At 43.3% G+C, this 22,511-nt stretch overlaps 3 protein-coding genes across 5 annotated transcripts; all 3 read right to left on the reverse strand.

Annotated features, from left to right (window-relative positions):
- Window positions 1-569: 569 nt before the first annotated feature.
- Window positions 570-5,811, reverse strand: LOC130199516 (protein lifeguard 2-like). The gene is made up of 12 exons (XM_056423071.1): window positions 5,568-5,811; window positions 4,078-4,165; window positions 3,807-3,895; window positions 3,606-3,670; window positions 3,452-3,505; window positions 3,267-3,317; window positions 3,127-3,166; window positions 2,819-2,856; window positions 2,485-2,572; window positions 2,298-2,393; window positions 2,103-2,156; window positions 570-1,998 (listed from the first exon to the last, which is right to left on the reverse strand). Exons 1-12 carry the CDS (start codon window positions 5,580-5,582, stop codon window positions 1,849-1,851), a joined length of 828 nt encoding a protein of 275 aa, XP_056279046.1. The 5' UTR covers window positions 5,583-5,811; the 3' UTR covers window positions 570-1,848.
- Window positions 5,812-6,025: 214 nt separating this feature from the next.
- mfsd5 (major facilitator superfamily domain containing 5) lies at window positions 6,026-8,650 on the reverse strand. 2 transcript variants are annotated; one of them, XM_056423167.1, is made up of 2 exons: window positions 8,376-8,650; window positions 6,026-8,210 (listed from the first exon to the last, which is right to left on the reverse strand). In XM_056423167.1, exon 2 carries the CDS (start codon window positions 8,127-8,129, stop codon window positions 6,681-6,683), a length of 1,449 nt encoding a protein of 482 aa, XP_056279142.1. In that variant the 5' UTR covers window positions 8,130-8,210; window positions 8,376-8,650; the 3' UTR covers window positions 6,026-6,680. The 2 variants fall into 2 exon arrangements, with proteins under 2 accessions (XP_056279142.1, XP_056279141.1); XM_056423166.1 differs by having other exon boundaries at window positions 8,335-8,650.
- A 1,300-nt stretch (window positions 8,651-9,950) lies between these two features.
- Window positions 9,951-20,729, reverse strand: nr1d4a (nuclear receptor subfamily 1, group D, member 4a). Of its 2 annotated transcripts, none has more exons than XM_056423699.1 (8): window positions 20,232-20,729; window positions 15,112-15,411; window positions 14,937-15,025; window positions 14,703-14,847; window positions 12,093-12,664; window positions 11,807-11,992; window positions 11,467-11,677; window positions 9,951-11,338 (listed from the first exon to the last, which is right to left on the reverse strand). In XM_056423699.1, the coding sequence occupies exons 1-8, from the start codon at window positions 20,251-20,253 to the stop codon at window positions 11,142-11,144; spliced, it is 1,722 nt and encodes a 573-aa protein (XP_056279674.1). In that variant the 5' UTR covers window positions 20,254-20,729; the 3' UTR covers window positions 9,951-11,141. The 2 variants fall into 2 exon arrangements, with proteins under 2 accessions (XP_056279674.1, XP_056279672.1); XM_056423697.1 differs by lacking the exon at window positions 20,232-20,729 and adding an exon at window positions 17,890-18,209.
- Window positions 20,730-22,511: the final 1,782 nt, after the last annotated feature.

The raw sequence follows: 22,511 nt of genomic DNA on the forward strand, positions 1-22,511 counted from the left end.
CCCCATGGTCCTTAATTAGGCCAAGCATTATCCACCCTAAGGAATTGTGGACCAAAGTCACAGGGAAACCTGAACAGACGCACATAAAAACCCTATTTGGACCAAATATGTGATGAGAAATATGTTTACAATGTGTACTATTATGTGTTCAGAAATTACACCGACTGAGCTAAACATTGAAATGCACTTTTCAGGAAGATACTCAGAAATAGAACTACAGCTCCAAAACAAACAAAAGCAATAGTGGGATAAGCTACTCTATGCACAGCTGAAAATAATATGAAACTTTTTTTATCTGAGGACCAAAGTAATGGTAATTAACATGTAGAAAGTACATCCAATTTTAACAGAAGAAGAGTGTAAGTATAGAAAGAGAATATTCATAGTATCAGAAAGACACCTCCATAACACTGATATGTTTAAGCTAAAAATATAAAAAACATGTTTAGCTTTTTTTTGTCCTATAACATATTTTTCATTATTTTCTTATTATGTTTCAAGATTACCTCAGATGAAAGGTAATGCTACTAATGTGAAAGTGTGCAGACACTGTTGAGACACTCGGTATGTCCATTCAGAACCATTCACCCTTTATTAAATCAATACAGTAACACCAATGTGTCAGTTAAATGCAGGGTGCTCTAAAAAAAACAATATACTGGTACTGCATCAATATCACCACATGAAGGTAGTCCAAGGCCACTTTAGACGACTTGTGAATTCCTCTAGCTTCAAACTAACAATTTTATATCAGACTATCTGAAATATATCATTCTGTAATAAAATAATTATCTTCAAATGTCCTGAAATATAGCTTTCAAGTCCTTCCATAAAAAAACAGGCCTCATCCAAAAGTTACAGTAAATGTATGTATGTATGGCACTGTCATCTATATATTTGATTATCATATGAAACCACTTAAGTCTAAATAAACAAGTTTAAATAATACCAAGTCAATCTGATGAAAAACAAATATGTACACAGTCTTCATTTAAAACATTTCAGGTTCAAAAGCACATGTTATACAAATGGTATACTATGAGAAAACAACATAACAATGGGAGTGCAATGAATGACAGCCTCAGTTAAATGGAATAAAACCAAAACATAGACCATGCAGAACGAGGAACAAATCAAGTCAGAAATGAGTAACAATATCCCAAATTCATTGAATAATATTTCTAAATTGTCATTCAAAAAGCTAAAAAAAAAAAAGACGTCACCTATCCCCCCCCAAAAAGCATGGGGGTTCTTCTAATTCACAGTATTGTGACAACATTGGATATTCTTGACAACACAACTAGTCTTTTTTGTAATCACTTTTGTGCTTTCAGTCATTAAATCACCAACAACAACAACAACAATAATAGCCCAGTGATGCCAACAATTGGCAAAGTTAGAGCTTTTTAAGAGTCATGCATAATGTATCATTGATCACATACCTCTCAAAGAGCACGGACATCTATATTTTTTTTGAAGGACATTCGTGATATCTAAGCAGGTATGGACATGAAGACACCCATAGAACTGCAGATAAACACTCACAGCATGTTTTTCTACGTTAAATGGAGATCACTGATTGTTTCTTGCTGGTAAAGCGAGTAAGCCAATACCATAATGTGGTGTGGGTTCACAACATGCTGGAGAGGTGGGAAAGTCTGCAGACATTTTGGATGTGAACACTGACATACATCTATGTAAATGTATAGCTGTACAAATGATCCAAAGTATTTGTGGCCTTAACAGTATCGGGCAAAAAATAAATCCGTTACATTTGGAAGCATTGTCATCTAAATCATGTCTGCCTAGATTTCCGTCCCTTACAGATAAGAAAGGTGGCCCGATGGTTTAATCTCGTTTTGTTCCGAAGATTTGGAGGAAGAAGGAGAAGATGTAGATGATATCAAGGTAGATGTTGAGAGAGGCAAAGACGTACTCCTCTGGACTCATGGTGTAGCGTTTGTTCCCCATGAGGAGCTGGGTGTCAAAAGCCAAAAACTGCAACAGAAAATAAAACAGACATCTTTCTGTTTATTTCTGATAGAAATGATCACACATTGTTGACTACTGGTAATGGCTTGACAGTGTATATGTACCCTTACCATCGTAAACAATATGGCTCCGAGGACAGCGTAGATGGCATCCAACCAGGGTACCTAAAGGGCAAAAATGACTTGATTAGTTGGTCAGACTTTCAATTCACATCTGCATTTGATGGAACCATATCTTGATTGTGTGAACATTGTCCACATTTCAGTCTTAATGATGTAACCGCCGTATTTGACAGTCATACTTACATATTGAAAGGGAAGGACGACTGTCAGCATCAGTCCAGAAAGGAACATGACCATGCAGAAGACAAAGAGCACACCTTGGTAGGATGTCACATCGAACTAGATGGAGAAAGCACATGAAATAAAACCTGTTAATCCAACAGCGCGAAAAGCTAACATGAAAATAAAGGTAAAGGTAATTTGGTCACACCTTAGTTTGGAAACTGAAGACTGTGACCAGGAGACAGACTGCTGCTGTGATGCCCAGACACATCACCACAGACTTGGTGTTATAGAAGCTATTCACAAAGTGACACGCAAACACAACTTACTGAAAATGCTTCAAGAATTTCTAACAGAATACACAACACAGTTTTATATCGGCCTACATTAATGGCTGCACATACAACCTCACATACTGTCAAGATAACACATTGCTGCCTTATTAAATGCCATCATGCTACGAAAGGAGAAAGCGTAAAGCAGAAAGAGACAAAGCAATACAAGACTATGACATAAAACCATGAACAAGCATAAAGGTGTACCTGGACAACATCCCTGTCATGTAGGAGAGTGAGAGGGTCTGCAACAGAACATATTATAGACACATTATATTATGTACACATGCAAGTATCTGTTAAAATATATTTAGACAAGGCATGACAGGAAAACATTACATGTTATAAAATACATCAATAAATTTGTTCTGGAACATTTTAGCTGTCAATTTAGAATTATTTTTGGGGTGAAAGTTACAGAGTAAAACATATTTTTCATAAATGGTTTGTTTTGACAATCACAAAAAGCATGTCTATACATGAAAAAAAACTGGTAACATGTGCCTTGGACTTACAAAGATGCAGAGCAGAATCAGATTCCATGGGAACCGTCTCCTGTAGGAGTGAGTAGAGTAAGGTTTGGAGTCACAACACTGTTTGGTTATTGTTGTTGTTTTGTTGATGATGTGCATTTCATTCAGAAGTTTGAATTTACCTTGGTGCCGAGCAGCAAGATAGGGTCAGATATGTGACAAAGAACACCGCACTGGTAAACAACAGAAACATGGTTAGATGTTTAGTTCAATGGAAGTGACATGAACCAAAAACAAACAAACATGCTAGAAAAAACAACAGAATCACTGTATTATTGAGTTGGGACCCGCTCAGCCCGTTACTTACTAAGACGCCCAGTACCATCCTGGGTTACTTTGAATGTAGTCTTTCACTGGGTCACTAAAAGAAAACAGTCTGAAGTAAGACCACTGCCAAGAATAACTTGTTTAATATTGTTGCATATGAGAGACGATTAAATAAGGATTGGCCTTACACTCACCAGAATGTGAAAATAGCAACAATTGAGAGAGTCACCAAGAGCTGGATCATCAAGATGGCGTACACCTGAAAGAAAGCAATGGAAAATATTGCATAATTGTAGATGTGCCAAGCAGGACTTTAAAGTATAACAAAATTCATTGGGGTAAATGATCAATGATGCACAGCATTCACAACAGAGATCAATAAAGCTGTTTGATACCTTCCGGATAAAGATCCTCCTGATGTTGCGATCATCCCAGTTGAACTCTGTGAGCGTCTCAACGTCATTGTAGCAAGGAGCACTGGTGCCTGGACAACACACTTATTTAGGACTTTTTGGTGATTAAGATGTATATGCACGACATTCAACATTAACTTCTGTAATCCCACCACACCATCCCAAAAACACAAGAAAACATGACCAAATGTAATTGTTGAAGATAATGACACACTGACTTTATGATCAAATACAGGAGGATGTGTGGCCGTACCTGCAGTGGCTTCCTCATAGCTGGGAGGAGTTGGTGACACTAAAGCTTCAACACTGGAGCCATTGGAGACCTTGTTCGCTATTGACAGCTGACACAGAAGTACACAAGATGAACAAGTTGTCACATTTTCAGATTAGTATTTTACACATTTAAGATGAGGGAGAATCAAAAATGTAAATATGTAAAGATATATATATATATAGATTTTAAAAAGGGAAAACTGAAAAAGGTCAGATACTACAGGTTTGCTTGGATATATGCTTAAGGCAACAGAGTTTGAGCAAAGTACCTTGTCACTTAGTGTGATATAACACATACTCACTTAAAGTACAACATTGTAACATTTATGGTACAAAGAATCAGGAGTCATATTGCAAGAGCTTTTCCAGATTAGAAAATGGGGGGGGGGGGGGGGGGAGTAGGCTATCAAGATGAATGGTCATAAAGGCAGACGCTGTTGAACAGTGTTGTTTTGCATTATAATCACTTAAAGTTAAATATGACATATGTTCTAGACATTTCATTGTTTTCATTGCTAAGGCCTTCAATTACTCACACGCAAAGTGCTTCACTCGCAAACTGACAGTTCAGCTTCTTTCAGTACTTATACCAGACACTTCATAAGGATGTGTATTGTAAAAAGATATGCATATCTAAAAAGGTTTAGTGTCCATAAATGCAACTGAAGCTGAAAGTCCCATCCACTGATATTAATTCACACATCAACTGATTCGTCTCATAAATATATGTATATATATCCAACCCATTCACTTGAAGCCGTTTCCAGGGCTCATGCCAGCTGCCCCTCACTGGTCCAGCTGGCTGACGTGATCCCGGGAACACGGCATCGGTTTACCGGCATTCATCAAATATTCAACGGCGATGTTTGAATAACTCAGAATTTAATTTATAACCTCTCGATACTGTTTTTACCATTTGGTTGACAATATAATACAAAGTGACTCGTAGATAGCTTGACATCGCAGAAACAAATGGGCTGTCATTGTGACGCAAGATGATAAACCAGCCTGTGACGCATTTCATTCAAACATCCAGGTGACTCGCAACCGCTTCAAAACATCGCAACACATATATTTTCAGGCCAAATACTAAATAATACAATGTAGGCCTAGGACATGGAACTAGTTATTAAAATACACTACCCAAGTGTTAGTTGTTCATTACAATTAGTATTGCAAGAAGTGACGTACATGCGTATATAACTTATTTCGTTAATATATATATATATAAATAACTGTGATCATGTCTGTTTTTAAACATGATGGAACGTCTCATACTGATCCTCATATATCACCATCTGGTGGCAAGCAGTTGAAAAGCACGTCACAATAGTGAGACTAACGGGATGGACTGAGAGAGGCACATCAAGTCACTGTTCTGCATCTCCATACAGACGATCCTAATCCGTTTGAATAGTCACAAATAAAGGACAAAAACAACAACTGAGCCACGTTAAAGCAAACCCATACCTTTCCCTTCGTCATGATGGATGTCTGTTGCGTCCTGGAGTTGCTTGTCTTGTTCTGTATGCCAGCCAGGCAATGGAGCTCTGCCGTCTGTCCTTATTAATAAGGTGGTTCTTGCGGAGTCGAGCTGAAGCACTGACCGTGGTGGGAAATGACCTCAGATTGATAGTGCTCTTCTTGCCTGCTCAGACTGGACAGCATTTGGCGATGTTGTGATGCAATCCCCAAACAAAGCAGTTAAGACTCGTGCAGATACCCCTCCCTCACCCAAAGAGGGACGATCTAGCAGCATCGAGGTGAAGCTGCGCCACAGAGAAACGCTACGACTGTACCACAGCAGCAGGAACTCCGGGAGGAGAGATGCCTGCGAAGGAGGAGAGAAGTCCCAAAGTGATACTACTTTATAGATATTATAAAACATCTCCAGGGCCCAAATAGAAATTCCATTTATATGCAACAAATAACTATTATGTACAATATGTACCCTTTTATTTAAAAGTATAAAGATCACAGATGAGCAATATCCCAAAAGATGCAGAAAAGCATTAATGCAGTAAAACAGACAAACTGTAGAATTCTCTTTTCAAGAAAACGACGGACGCAGTAAAAAAAAAAACACACAGAAGTATTGCAAGAACTGACTCGCATGCTAGTCATTAACATATTTCGTAAATATATATTTAACTCTTTTCATGTGTTTTTACAACAAATAATGGAACGTCTAGTACTGATCCTCATGGGGATACTGCCAAATGAAATGAAACATATTGTGTCAAACACAGCACCTCGTCTCCCTAAAGGGGCACACAATGAGGCAATACTGTGTTCACTGGAATAGTTTCATACAGGAGTTTTGGACATTCAAGCCGTTCACTTGACAAAGGATGGGCGATATGGCTATGTTCCCAAAGCAGCCCCACGCAGACAGGATTAGTAAAAGTCTCTCCTCAAAACAAAAACAACGACAGAGAAGTAACAGTTACATATACAAATAAAATGGATCTAAATATGTATCTACCAACACCCCCTCGGTCTTTGATTTCCTTCAGTGATGAATTTGGCAAACTAAACAGGCACGTTACATTCAAAACCAGTCAAGCATAAATGAATATGTCCTCAGTCCAGCTCCCCCTCGTCTCTCGTTCCCTCCAGCCTCAGCTCGGTGTCATCTCTGCCGAAAGTAAACAGACTGACGACGGCCATCAAAGCCGCCAGCATCATCACGGCACATCCTCCAAACATGCGTCTGGTGCCGTTGCCTTCCTCCCCGCCACCCGTTCCTGATATCTCCCCATGAAGCGCCAGCAGCCCGAGGCAGGCCAGCAGGTGCAGAGGCAGTCTGAACCAGGCCAGCACACTCGCCCGCTTCTCCTCCGGGATCACCCTGCCCTGGAGAAAGCTGACTGCAGGGAAATAGAGCCCACAGGCCAGCTCCAGCAGCAGGAAGGCCAGAAAGGATTCATGAGGTCGAGGTTGGCCTGGGGCAGTGGAGAAGGTCAGCATGAAGAGGGAGAAGAAGGCCATCAGCACAGCCAGGCAGAGAACATGGCCAGGCTGGAGATGATAGCGTGTGGAGGTGGCTATGCGGTACAACAAGGAGCCGGCCATGCTGGCAGCCATCAGGCAAGAGAACACGATCCCCAAAGGAGGCCCATGAGGGTCCAACACCGGGGTCCACAGGAAAACAAAAATATAAAGGACACTTTCAAACAGGGCCTGCACTCCACCTAGGAGCATAACTCTCCTGTCCGACAGCAGACAGCGCAACCCATCCTGGCAGCTGCGTGAGAAACGGGCCCTTGCAGACAAGCGGCTCACTCCTCCACTCGGAGTGCCAAAAGGCAGCTTTTGTTCGTCCCCTTTAGCGCCGTCGTCAGCCTCTTCCTTGCCCCAGTCGGTGAGCACCACCCAGCCACAGCACACCAAGCAGGGCACCGCCAGGAGAAACGGAGCCACCGGCCCCAGATGGAGCCATTCAGCCAGCAGGTTAGCCACCAGCCCGGCGCCCACAGCGAGCCCGTGGTTCCAGGTGGCCGCTTTGGTGAAGGTACTGGGGATCCACTCCTTGGGGAAATCGTGGATGTCTACATGACGGTGCACATACCAGGCTTCAAATGTGGTGGTGAGCAGGGATGTGGACAGACCCCCCAGGATCCGACCCAAAATCAAAACAAAGTAGTCTGTGGACAGCTTGGTGAGACAACAAGCAGAGTAGGACAGGCAGAACAGGAGACACGTGCGTCTGCGACCCAAGACTTGAGAGAGCCAGCCTGAAAAGGGAGCAAACAGAATGCAGGAGGCCAGGCCACACACATATAAGATGGCTATTTGGGATTCCAGGAAGCTGTAGTGACGGTAGAGTTTGTAGAGGTAAGGGCCCTGGAGCCAGTCCGCCCACAACGCCAACAGGTATGCGCGGAGGAATGTACTCTGGAAGCGACGGAAAGCCGGGTTGGCCGCAGCAGTCGGAGTCGACTGCGGTGGGACGAGGCGGCGTGCTGTGAGCTCGAGGCCAACACACAGGGCGAGCAGGACGATGATGGCAAGATATGCCGTCACCAACATGGTGTGATGCACGGCACCCGCTGGAGGTCAAACGCGAGGTCCTGGTGCGTTTTTGAATCTCGTCCTTCTATCGCTCAGCACCTGCGGAGACACACGGCGAACAAGAAGCACAGGAAGAAGAGCGTGACTGTTATTGGCCGAGTTGACCCGGAGCTAACTTGGCTAACACGCCTTTACTTTGTGGAAAATACATAAGTGGACTTACGTTACGCACCAACAAGCCAGTTAGAGGACAGTGTGCGTTACCTTTATCAATGGCGGAAAGCCGGACTTGCGATCATTCCGTTGTGTTTACTTAAAACACGTATACCGCTGTGCAGTGCCTCACGCGTCACGTGCTAACGGAAGCCCAGGAGCCACCGGCGTTAAGATACACGAGTTATCTGTGACCTGCGTCACTATCCGACCATAGACCTTCCACTTTAGCGACATGATATCCTCCCAGACCATTTGACAGCGTTCCCATATTCGTCACACGACGTACACGACGGTGTTGATGAGCTATGGTGGCAGACACAGCATTCACTTCCGGGGTCCATTTTTTCACCACGAGATGGCGTGCCTGCTTCGCTTTCTGATTTCCAGTGGGAGGAGAAAATTGTTTAACTTGTCCCAGTGTTGCCAGGTCCGCGGTTTCCCGCGGAATTGGGCTACTTTTGAAGTGTTGCCGCGGGTTGAATTTGTTGTCCGCTGGTTCGGGTAGACCTATTTTGCATGCAAATTACATGAATATCTTAAAATAAAAATCCATATTTTAAATGAAATAATTTATTTATACCCAAATCCTACCAAACTGACTCCAGATCAGCACGTACACACATGGACTTTAAAAGCAGTGTATATGGTTTGGCACGGGCATATTTTGAGTTCTGATATTGGGCTGGTTTTTCGGCTGGTTTTGATTGGCCATTGGGCTGGTTTTGTCACACAGACCTGGCAACCCTGACGTGTCCAGACATCCCGCGTTGCAACGTTCTCATTGGGCCAGTCCACTCGTATTTGATTCATTTAAACCAGGGGTGCTAGTGAGAGTCGCGCGCGAGCCGAGAAGGATTGTTGACGGGGGGTGCTAGTGACTTTTTTTTTGCTCCGTCCCAATGCGCGCAAACCGGTGTCGGAGCTCTGCAGCGCACGAGACGGCGGGCAGAGGACTGTTAACGCGACACGTAGAGACAGAAATGACATGCTGCTGCTGTAATGTGGCGCTATAGATAAAGTGACAGGGGGGCGGGCCAAATTTTTTTTATGTCATGCGATCTACCATACAACGCCGCGATCGACTGGCAGGTCGCCGCGATCGACGTATTGAGCACCCCTGATTTAAACTATAACTTTTAGTCCGTTATTTTAAGTAATTACTTCCTGAGGAATGAAATAATCGGCGCACATACTCTACTGATGTGCACATCATGCTATGATGATAATGAACTATGTTGTTGTGTTCGCTGACCTAGCTTGTTAGCTCTGAAGGTAATCACCTGATAATACGTCTAACCTTTTGCCAGAGCACACTTTTAGTTGCAGTAGGTTAATCATTATTAAACAGACTCATTATTACGTGCCACGATGGTGCAAAAGGGTCACACGATTAAGAACCAATGGATTAATCTGCTATCTTTAAAATGTGTTGTATTTTATAAGGTCATTGTGTGTATTTTCATGTGGAATCTTATTCCGCAAAATAACTATTAACTGGTTGCCAAATATATGTAGTGGAGAAGTGCAAAGCTGTGTATGTGTGTGTTTTTTCTCCTGGTCCTGACTACATCTTCATTGCTGCATTTTACCGAATCGACACAAAAGAGGGACACAGAAGCGGAGTAATACATCATTCAAAGTTTATATATTTTTATCATTTCTATTTAGGAATAAAGATTTACAAAATATATAAGACGTGCTCAATCAGACACAATCAAACAAGCAAATAGTGAGAAGACCAATCAAATAAGATCTCTCACCCAAAAATATCTCTTGTTTGTATGACAAACATTGGGGTCAGAGGAAGGGTGCATTTGGAGGGAGTGCTGGTGATTTCAGGGATTGTGCTGGTTGGTTACATCATCTGATAGCGGGAATTTTGTCCAAGCTGTCTGAGAAGCTTCACTATTTGTTCTCCTGTGCAAAGCCCCCTTGGCATGGCCAAATCCTCACCAATTGCAGGAAGGACAGTACATTCTCTTGAACACAGAACTCATCTATCCGATCCATCACATCAATTTAGTCCTTGATACACAAACATTAGGGTAACATAATATTTACAACAACAAAAATAAACAAAGGAACTACAAAACCCAACATGCATGAGGCGTCTCAACCAGTCCAGCTGTCATGCAGCACAATGACACATAAAATAAAATGCCATTGACTTACGAAGTTGGCATATTTAAAACCAAGGCGGGCCACTTTCAGACAGAATGCATCCTATTGTGTACAAGTGACCCATTAAAATAGTGGTCTCATTCCAGTACTAATACAGATCCTATTTATGTGAAACAGTGATACATGATTACCTTAATATTTCTGATTTAGCTATGTATTATATACAGGTTCCCAATCTCTTAAACACAGACCGACATTGTTGATAATCTCTAATGATCCCTAAATAATAACTGTCTTTCAGCTGCTGCGTGTCAATATTGTATGGCTTAAGTAATAAACAGAAGTGAACTGGCTTTTATTCTTACTGGATAAAATGAGCAAGTGCACAAAAAGGTAATACTAAGTCTACATGGCCATTTTTTATTTGTTACTGGAACAATGTCTCTCAAGAGGTGGTGAGGTTGTATGTTTATTTGTCCCAAAACAGCATGAAGATCAACAGTGAATAAAAAAAAAGTTCACTACTGCCCTCATTCATCTTTTTTAAAACCACTCCTCAGATTGCACAATTCCTTTTTTCCTAAATTTTCAAGGTGGTCCTGTCCTTGGAAGAGACTTCCTGTGTGTGTCTCTGGTGTCCTGTATATTTCTCTGTACAGTTTGTGGCGAGGTGCTCCATAAACAAGCCTCTGCTCAAGGGTCGATGCGAAAGGCCAACAATTTGTCGGCGTGCAGATTGTTCAGGGTGCGCAGGTCGGGCAGGAGCAGGAGGAGTTTGGGGAAGAGAGTTGTGTCATCTGGGCGGCGGCGAGTGATCAGTGACCGCAGAGCATGGATCAGACCTTCCTGTAGCTGCTCCACAGCCCACATGTCTGTGATGTCAGAACGATCTGTGGAGCACAGACGGAGACCAGTGTGAGTGGTTGACTGACACAGGTACTACATTATTGGTCCATGAACAAATGTCACAGCTTTTGTACTGTTTTCCGACACATTAAGTAAATAGTGCACCTCTTACCTGCAGAGACCAGCACCACGGCCATAAAGAGGGCCATGTCATCAGGCTGGAGCCCCAAGGAGCTCAGCTTTTCACTGAAATCAAACATTGCGTCCAGCAGAGAGCCCATGCCCAAGGCCCGCAGGGTGGACAGGGAGTACGTTTGGCCATTCAGGAAAGTCACTGTTCGCTCATCAGCATTGAACAAGGTACAGAACCTAACCATCAGAACCTAAACACAGAGCACAAGAACAGAAGCAAAAAGAAGTTTGAGACAAATACTAAAACCAATAATACATTTAGAATCACAAAGAAGGTACCACATATTTTAAACAACTCATCTAAACATGTACGTCATTACCTGGAAGGTGCCTGATTTGAGCAGCATGACCTGGTCTTGTTGGCTAAGCTCCTGAAATCCTGGAATGCCCTTGGCAAACTCTACCACCTCCTTGACAGCAGGAGTGAAACACTGCGAGAAGGATTCCCATATCTCCTGACTCGTGCGATTTGCCCCTGATACAGGCCACGCATTGAGAGGACAGGCCTTAGGGAAAGAGAAAGGACACAGAAAGAATCATAAGCTGTTTGTCAGACAAGATATGTCACCAAGTCTTGATCTGCTTTAGTTTGCTTCCTGCACTTACCAGCACTTTAGCTCCTGAAGCTAATTTCCATGGGCAGGTGGGCTGATTTTGGGAACTTCCTGCATTGCAAAAACTGTTATGATTGGCAGAGTGGCCTTTTTGAGAGGTTGTACTGTTAGACTGATCATAATTCTGATTTGCTGACACTAAGTAACCGTAACAATTGTCGTCCACATTGAGGAATGTCGGTTGGTTGTCAATAGGGCCAACTGGACCAAGAGTTGCAGGCGCAACGGGGCAAGACTGATAACTCAGGGTGGAGGTGGGGTGAGTGGAGACTTGGGTAAAACTGGCATCCCGAGAAAAGGGAGACGCGTTATTGTTGGTGCTGATGCTTGCAGTCTTGGCTTCTGTCTCATGGCTGCTGCTGCTGGTGAAGATATCGCAGTAGGCTGTGGCGATGGCCCCAATGGCCTCTTTTGAGTGGCCATCTTCTGGGCTACCGGGAGTCTCCCTTACTGGAGGTGAGTTCATGTCCATTGCCGTCGACTCATTTAAGCTGTTCATGTAGCTTCGCATCTCATCCAGAAGCCGCTGCTTCTCTCTCTTGGGGATGCGGCCAAAACGCACAGCTAGAGAGGACACAAGTATAGGGGACAGACCAGCTTTCAGTCATCGTGACAACGTGGACATGTACACTGAATATGTTTTCAGAAATGCTGAGATTCATTTCTGAAATTACCTTAAATGATCTATACGCAGCAATAGAATGACAGCCAGGTCTGAGCCATTTAGGAAAGGCAGGTGCCACTGTTAATAATGCTGGCTGGAAACTTAAGCTGGGCGTGGTCAAATATGAGCTATTACACCTTTTTATACACACGCATACATCAAAAGTATGAAATGTCCTTCAGTGATTTCAAAGAGAATCATATAAGTTTTGATATGGAACTTTCTTCTCTTCACATATGTCCCCATCCATCTTCCCACAGTAACTATCAGCTGGAGAGGCTATTTATAGACCACCCTGCTACCATCTGCCTCACCCTGTCCTCTATGCACCCATCTCCTTCCTCTCCAGCTCCCTCTCTATATTTGTAAGTAGGGCAGTGGAGCGACGTGACATCACTGAGTATGCAAGAGGGAGCATGAGAGAGGTGGGCTTGAAATGAGTTGCAAAGACAGTAGTGAGAACATGAAAAGGACTGACATGAGAGACAGTGATGCATGGAAAGTAAGAGTGTGTGTCTGTGCAAAGTGTTGTTAGATAAGGCAGAAAGGATGGAGGCAATCTACTGTTATGCTCATATGTTGAAAAAAAGCATTTCACATAAAAACACAAAGTCGCAGTGTTGGGTGAAGTGAGGTTTTTTACTTGACCGAGTAATATGCACAGTTATTGCTGTTTATCAAAGATATGTAAATCTGTTCATTGCCAACAGGATCCTTTGATGAGGATGAGGTCCATAATGTGGCATGATGAATCCCTTTCATCATGGTTTTTAAAGAAAAGCAAATGATGCTCTGGTTGGGGGAAGAAAAGTGTGCCATCATGCCAATGGACTTATTAAAGTCAATATATTGTAGAGCCAAAGTCACACAGCTGCCTAATGTGAAATAAGGGTGGATTTGTTTGTGTGGTCTGCAGGCAGTTGAGGTTTTCCTGTTTTCAGAATGATTGAAAACAGAGCAAAAAGGGGTTTCTAGGTTGTGGTCCTTATTGCTTTCGAAAAATTGCCTCGAAAAGGGTCAACCTCACTCTTTGTACTCCTAATCGTATATTCCCACCCTATTTTCTCTGTGCACCAGAAGTGTCAAGCACATGTAGTAATAAACCCAAACCTGTTTCCTAGATATATTAGGCAATGCAGTGTACTCAAGGGTGGAGATAAACAGAAAATCTACTGAGAAGAAGGCAGGCAAACTACACCAAGTAGGTCATTATGTACGAGTACACTAGGCCCAGTTCTGTATTGTTTTTCTAGGTCAGCCCAGATGTTTTCTTAATCTGTGATGATAGGCGATCAATCAGTGTTCAGCTATAAGAACTTAAACTCTGTGATGAGAGCGTCACGCCTGATAAAGTTTGTCACAACGACTCGCTTTTTAATGCATCCCTTGCATAATTGTTGCCATATCCCTCATTAATGGCAGTAAGATGTTCTATGAGTCTACACGAGGTAATCAAGTTGACCCTGTTCCAATTTCCTAAAATAATTCCTGTGTTTGCTGCAGTTTTCCAAATGATAGATAGCTTTGGGGACTTCAAGGCTCCTCTTCTCATAAATCATTGTCTGAAAGGGAGACGCAAGAGAGCCGAGGGAACATGGTGGGTTTGTGAAGCAGGAGGGGCTGTACTGAACAAGAACGCAGAGGAAATAGTATTGAGGATGCTGCAAAGGGCATGAGAAAGACTCTTAGAACTTGAGAGAGTGAGACAAGGCCAGATGTTGATCTTTGGCAATGCAGTGAGGGACACAAGAGAGGAGCAAGACAGGTCCAGGTCTACTGATGAAGTGAGAGGCTGAGCTACTGGCACAATGACCTCAAAAGACTTTGTATTTTTTACACAGACCTACATATGAGCACTGTGCCTCTCTCGGGCTGCCTATTTCCCCGCTGCTTTGGTTAATCAGAGCACGGCAAGAAAAATGTGTCAGGATGTCTCACCATCTCTCGACATGCCAACAGAGAGGCATTTCTTGAAGCGGCAGTGCTGGCACCGGTTGCGGTTCATGCGCATGATCAGACAGTTCTCATTCTTGACACACATCTTGTAGTTGATGTTCTGCTGGATGCTGCGGCGGAAAAAACCCTGAGACCAAAAAGAAAAGCACATGAAACTGGTGCACTCAAGCCCACGCAGTATGGAATCACTCCACATGATTCTTTTGAGAGGTTTACCTTGCAACCCTCACATGCATGCACTCCATAGTGGAAACCAGATGCAATGTCCCCACAGACTTTGCAAAGCAGAACCATTCCACCCGTCTCTGCAGAAGGATCAAGAGACAGTTAGATGAACTCCAGAAATCCAAATGAAGGTCTAAATCTTCATGCATGTGGAAAAATGACTTACTTGTGAATGTTCCCGTGAAACCGCATGGCCTCTTTGCTGCGATGGGATACGCGTAGGTGTGCTGAGGAGTGGCTGCCACTGGGGGGGCACTGTAGACCTCTGGGAACTGGAATATCAGTTTAGAGGAAGGTGTGGTGGACCCAGCTGCCCTATGTTTAAACGCCCCAATCTCTGTGAACGTAACCTCCTCTGGAGATGATGGCTGGGAGGGGGAAGACGGTGACTGTGTCTGGTACCCACTGGAGGGGCTGCCCGGGCTGGGGCTGGAACTGCCAGAGGACCCTGCGTACAGGATGACTCCTGCGAAAAGAATGGAAAACATAGACCTCTGAGCCAAGAGTTCAAGCTCCTCATTAAAACACACAATGTAATTTTGATATTGATGAGAAGGAGCATTATTAAATAAAGTATTACCATTTAATCATTATTTTGTAAGCAATATACACGTAATTGCTGGCTTAATTAAACTAATTATGTTGTAACATAAATGTATGTTAGACATACATATTTCCTTTAAACCAGATGCGATGTGATGTTGCATACGTTGAACAATGTGATGGGTCGTTGCTTCATCCTTCGCGCTCAGGCGGATAAAGTGGGCGCTAAAAATACCTCCGGGACCTGCAACGAAGGCTACTTTTTTGTTAAGAATTCCTGCGCCATGCTAATTATGCGGTTTTCATATAGTCACCATGCAAATAGTTTGTCGTTCCAATGTGGTTGTTTCTGAAGTTTTGCTTCTCTCTCTCTCTCTCTCCCTCTCTCTCGCTCTCTCTCTAGTCATGCGTCGCGGATGAGCTGAGACACGGCCTCACGTGTCTGCGGGGTCCGCTGCCTCCTCCGCTCCAATAATAGCCTCGCTCCCCTGGCAGCGTGCCCAGCTCGCTGCGCGGCACCTGACCGCCGCCTCGTACGCACGGACTCCTGACGCGGTTACCGACCGAACCAAAGCCGCAGTCTCGTGTGGAAATGCACAACAATCTGAAGTCATATCTGTGTTTACAAACACACGCTGACAGGAAAGCGGTGGCACGTTGCTGCGCCACCAATGGTTGGAGGACGTGGGTCACGTGTTTGCAAAGGAAAAGCCTCAACTGTATACGGACTGGCTGCTGTAACTATACTAACCACTGGTGTACTTGCCTACAGTCCACAAGATAGACGTCTCAGAATGACAGAGGGAAATAGATTGATACAAAATAATCTATACAAATAGGGATCAAATGTAAATCTTAATTCATAATGGGCAAATTATAACTGCCAACATCCAACATGTATACGTGCTCTGTTGCATGTGTCGGTTAACCCTGGTGAACCGACACATGCATTTAAATTATGCATAAGTGTATATAGGCCTTTCCTTGTGTTGATGTGTGTTTAGTTGCACATGTTTTAGCTCTAATGTGTTGCTAATCCCTAACCCAGCATGTGAGTTATGCCACAGCCAAAGACAACGGGCCTGAGCCTCACCTCCTCCTGAGTATACATGCAGACACATGGCCCAACCCCCCCCCCCCTCTCCACCCACACATTGCATGTCCACCTTAAGACTCATATGTGCAGTAAGTGTTTATGAATGACCCCGAGAGACACTGTGCTGTAAACTCTAATTGGCTATCACTTTTACAGTCTGTTTTCATGATGGGGGTTACAACCTGAGTGTCATAGTCGAAAGGTTAATACAATTGATATCATGTTGATAAACATTGCCTTCTTTTAAATTTGTCGTTTTATTGTGACCGTGATATCACACTTAGCTGTTTTACATGTTTGTATTCATTTCGACCTGCCCATGTTTAGCTTAGCCTACCCGCGCAAACACTAATCTGCCTGCATGGAGGCAGGCAGAGTAACGTGAGCAGTGCACTTCACAGGCACAGCAGCTCCTCTTCCCTCCTCTCCTCCCTGCATATTTCTCGGTTGCTCTTCATCTCTTATTACATTACATTACATGTCATTTAGCAGACGCTTTTATCCAAAGCGACTTACAATAAGACTTATTGAATAAGTGCATTTCAACCTAGAGTATAAACTAAGAACAACAAGAATACAGGAAGTAACATTTCCTCAACATAGTCGAACTACAAAAGTACCATAAGTAAGTGCTATTTAAGTGCCACTGAAGTGCAAATCTGTGTTTTAATCCAGATACAGTCGGAAAAGGTGTGTTTTCAGTCTCCGACGGAAGAGCACTCGTTCACCTTGCAAGACATGTATAGAGACTTCCATGTAGTTAAGGCGCCCATTTATAAATAGCATATGGCTTACTTCCTTAGAGCAATGCATTGTTTATTGTTTGCAGTATAAACTTCATTAACTCAGGCTTATGTAAGGTCGATATTACAGGAACTTTGTAGAATAATGTGCATGTGCAAGCATCTCTCAAACTGATACTGCATCACACACTCTCATGCAGTTACCAGGGGGAGTTACATCATTTCTAAATACCTTGATATGATTACAAATATACAGTTTACTAGCCTGGTTTATGGTTTGATGTTGCTAAAGTTGCTGCATGGGACACGTGTGCTTTGTCAAACATGTATTGGAAGACTTCCTATTCAGGATTGTGGAGAGCTCTAAAGGTTTCCACTCTACATCTGCTTTGGCTGAGAGAGAGAGAGAGAGCATGAAAATAATAGAGAGAGAGAGAGAGAGCATGAGAATGATAGAGAGAGAGAGAGAGATAGAGAAAGTAATAGGCGCATGAGGCAGAAACACGTGACGAGGGTGAAAACAGTTAACGCGTTGAATCGCTGACCCACTGACTAAACTCACTGTCACCGTAAGCGGCATCAGCACAGAAGCGTCCGCGAGAGCGGGGACGCGGCAGCACGCGGCAGGAGGCGGGAAGAGGCGGGAAGAGGCGGGAGGAGGGCCCCGGGATCTCACGCGGCTTTGGAAGGAAAGACACGTGAGGCGGCCTCTGGAAAGACATGACGCTGCGCTCCGGTCAGAACAGAAGCCGGAGCAATGAGCACCGACATCCCGCCATGGGCTTATCACGAAAGAGCCAAATCCAACAGAGCGGCATGCGATGCGGGGGGGTCTGCATGTGCACCACCTGCACTGTGCACCACCTGCACCGTCAGCCAGGCGCTGCATGTAGTTTCGGAACAGGATCATGTGAAGCAAGCTGCGGTGTCTCACATTCCTTTGCAGACAACATCCACCAGGGGAGTGTGAGGGGATGCACTGTCGTCGAGATTGAGGACACGGTGTACGAAGTTATGCAGTGGGGCAAGAAACATGTAGTTATTAAAGACCCAGTGCATGGGCGACCCAGTTTCATTCCATAAACTCTCAATGACATGTTGGGGGAAACAATCCTCCCGGACTATAAGGATGAACTGAGCAAACTGATATCTTAAGAAATAACTTACAGCTGACTTCCATATATGGGTTGACCCTTCATATGAGGACGAGGATGTATGCAAATATTGATTTAAACAAACACATATTCTAAAATGCATGCATGTCACATAAGCACAATGAAGTTTTAGTTTTTCAAAACTTTTGGACTGAACTGTTACAGCCGACCACAAACTCCCCTACCAACTGTTATACTGCCAATTATGTCATAACGTTATTTCTGCACATGTGGGTCTATTTCGTACTGTATGGCATATAATAAATGCAAATGTATATTAATTAATCACTATAATAACACTTGGGGAAATTCTGCATTTGCATGCAACCCTTCAAATCAGGAACATTTGGGGCTCTGTGTCAACACACTGCATGCACATCTCTTTTGATCTAGACTTTATGAGCCTTACAGCCCACCAGTGCCACTATGTTGTTGCCAAGTTATTATGATGTTCATACATTTTGTTTCAATCATACCGACCTCATTAATAACATGAAGTCGTGCATTCCAATAACTAATTGAAACATTAAACGGTCAGGGGAACCAGTTCAATGTGGCCTTTTGTATTTAGATCAGTGAGACGAAGAATACAATACAAAACTAATGGTAAGTTTAAATATGCACTGCCATTGAAAAGAAGCAATCATATGACCTGTAATAACACAATAAAATCAAAACTTGAAATTGCCAAATCCCCCCCAACCACAACACCAAACATCCTCCAAACATTAAACACCACCTGCAAAGCCCAGGATGCAGCCTTCAGGTTCATCGGCTGACCAATACTACACCTATTATCTCTGATTGCTCATTTAACTGCCTCACTTGTTCCGTGACAATGCTGGCCTCAGCATGAATAGAAAGTCATAACTCGGTGAGAGGGTTTATTGTTGCCCACAGATTCGAGGAACACGGCCTCTGGGTGCGCCATCACCTGTACTGGAATGTGACCGCGCTTTGTAAATGATTCACTGTCAATTAGGAGAGGGAAGCAGGAAGCATGTGTACCTTTGGCTGACCCCGAGAAAGCGCTGCAAAATACCACTTAACTGATGGAAGTCCTGCAGTTATCAACTGTTATGCCTCAGGCACTGAAGCGATGGCCTTGATAATGGAAACCAACTCGTCCTTTATGACACAGTTTAATTGTTTTCCCCAGTCGTGAGATGATAAAGGGTCAGTGCACAGTTTAAACCCTGGCTCTTAAAGATTAGGATTACCGGGACAGCCAGTGTACTGTAGCTCCACGTGAGTTTCAACGAGAGAAACAGGAAGTGGCCAGTCTCCCGACAACCATAGCCTATGTGAGACGCAACACTGTGATGCCCTTCGACATTTGAACGCAGCGTAGCAACTGTTATTATAAGTTTGCATGAAGTCATACTTAATTGAATTTAAATGCATTAAATACGGAATCTTAAATGCATTAAATTCTGAATTTTCATAAACCAATTACTCACCTCAGTCAACTCAGGTGGCACATATAGTCAATTATAAACATATTGAAGCGTTAAGTGTTTAACACAATCAACCAAATAAGAACAAATTCTTAAATTTTAAATACAATTGTAGATCTTTAAGGTTTATTTGAGTCAGACGCAGCTACATTGTTCCCTATTGACTGATGGAAACAACATGGGTGAAAACACTAACCAATGACCCGTTAATCATTACTAAACCCCGTGTCTATATCAACATTGCTGATATAATGGAGTAGTTGCTGTCCAACATGATGTTAAAGTTGTCTTACCACCACCAGAGCTGTTGTCCATTTCTCTTGTGGATGTCGATCACTTCAAACACACTTGAAGATAGATACTCGTGAATGTCACTGGAGTTGAGAAAAAATATTTTGAAGACAAGCGAGAAAGTCCAAAAAGAGCTTTGTATCAAACACCTGCTCCATCGATCGCAAACATGGGAAGAAGTGACGTGAATGTCTCCAGTGCGCGTAAAGTTGCCTCCCAGTAAATTGTCGAGAGGTGTCTCTCTTGGTGCTCTGTTCTGATCTGACTGAAGCGAGTTGTAAAGGCTGGTCTCCTCAAAGATATCTGGCTGCCTTATGTGCTCAGGATATGGCGACTCGGCTCCAGTGCGTGTGATGTTGCACGAGCAGAGATTAAAAGATTCTCATGAATTCCAAGAGAGAGAGTCAGCATTTCCACGAACTGCGTCAGGCGTGACATACACACCCACTAGTACAAACACTTCACTCACGTTTGCAGGTGATTATGAAATGTGACCGCTTGTCCATTCGCTCAACTTGTGGTATGTCTGTGTGGGATTTGGCTCACTCTTTGTATCTCGCGGAATCCCTTCACTCCCTCTCTCTCTCCTTCACGCTGTTCTGCGTTTTCATTGGCGGGGATCTGCCGAGGGGAGTCTGATGCGCTTATTCGACGGTGGTGTGGCTCTGTGTTCAGTAAAGCAATGCATTCTACATGTGCGCTGCGCGACTGATACACACGCTATACACATTTACAAAATACGCAGCGTGGGATGCGCAGAGATGGAGAGATTTGGTGGATGAAGCACATAAACAATAGGCGTGTGGCTCACCGTGACTGCTTGTTCTACGACGTGCAGCGCTGCAAACGGATGGTAAACACTGAGACGTGCCAAACAACAAGCAAGTGTCAAGTTTAAAGCCCACGTGCCAAAGTAACTCTAGATGGGCAACTAGACCTCACGCCAACAACATTCTACTGGAGTGAGCTGAATGCAAACGCTCAACTTCGGCTAACATTTATATTTTACATTTATATTTAAATGTAAATCCTGTATTTTATAATTTGAGCACTTAACACCAGGCCCACTGTGTGCACTTGAGGTTTACCGTTGTTAAAGTGTTCCAATGTTCACCTATTTTAAATGTTTACGCAGCAAAAAGTTCTATAACATTCAGTCAGCAACAAACTCTGCAGCATGCGGAGTGACGCTGTGTGACGCTATGTGCAGATGTAGGTCAACTGTGCACAGCTTGTGGAAAGTGCCCCTTAGTGTTACATTATGGCATCGACGCATAGCATGATCTGTCTATCGAGACTACAATGTTCATAGAAGTCTCAATGCAAGAGTACACTTTCATGGTTATATTGCAGACAAATAATTGTAACTTTTAAAAATCAAATTTCAACTTAGTCAAACTATTTAAATGTGCCATTAAAAATAATAATAAGACATATTTTGTTAAGCAGCACTGGTCAATTATTTGTTTTGTTATCATCAGGTTCGAAATAAAACTGTTTAAAAAAACTATAACAATGTAATAGGTCTTATTAACCACTTACACTGCTTTTTAAAACTGAAACGTTAGTTAAGAAGCTATAATACAAGTTTTCTTTGAACTATAATCAATTTATATATTTGATCCATTTCCATCCAATAATTAAATAATTGTTTTAATACCTTGTTAACTCTAAAATATGTATTTGATTCCTTTCTACACATACACAAGTGTTCTGCTCATATTGCTATATAATTGGAGGCAAGGATCAGCACGATGTAGAGGCTCTATATTTACATACATCTTGAGTGTTTGTGTGAGGGTTTTCCTTCTCCTCCCCGCCCTGATGGACGGGACGTGTGCTGCGTTCCTTCTCTCCGTCACTAGGGGGAGTCACAGTGCCACACATCTCCTCCGCATGTGAGCTCCCATCATCGACGCCCCTGAGCTGCGGTGACTCGGTGACAGACTGGCAGCTCATCAAGATCTGACAACTGACTGAAATGATCTCTGAAGCGCGAGGCCAACTGGCGTGGCCTTCACAAGCCGATGCGCTGTGGCGGAGGACTCATCTGAAGACTGTCCCTGACTTTGTTTTGACTCCTCCACAGACAACTTCCATGTGCGTGCGCTTGTCAACCATTATTTATGTTTCAAACTTCTTTGGGGAATGTGCTCGTTTATGACGCCGAGGCACACACTAGCCTACTTCTAGGCGGAGCAGGTAGGGTTGTGTACTTTACATACATCATCTCCTTCCGGGTTTCATTGGATGTGTCTATGAATAAATGCAGCTCGAACTGC

Source organism: Pseudoliparis swirei, chromosome 9 (genome assembly GCF_029220125.1).
Source record: "Pseudoliparis swirei isolate HS2019 ecotype Mariana Trench chromosome 9, NWPU_hadal_v1, whole genome shotgun sequence".
NCBI classification, from domain to species: Eukaryota; Metazoa; Chordata; class Actinopteri; order Perciformes; family Liparidae; genus Pseudoliparis; species Pseudoliparis swirei.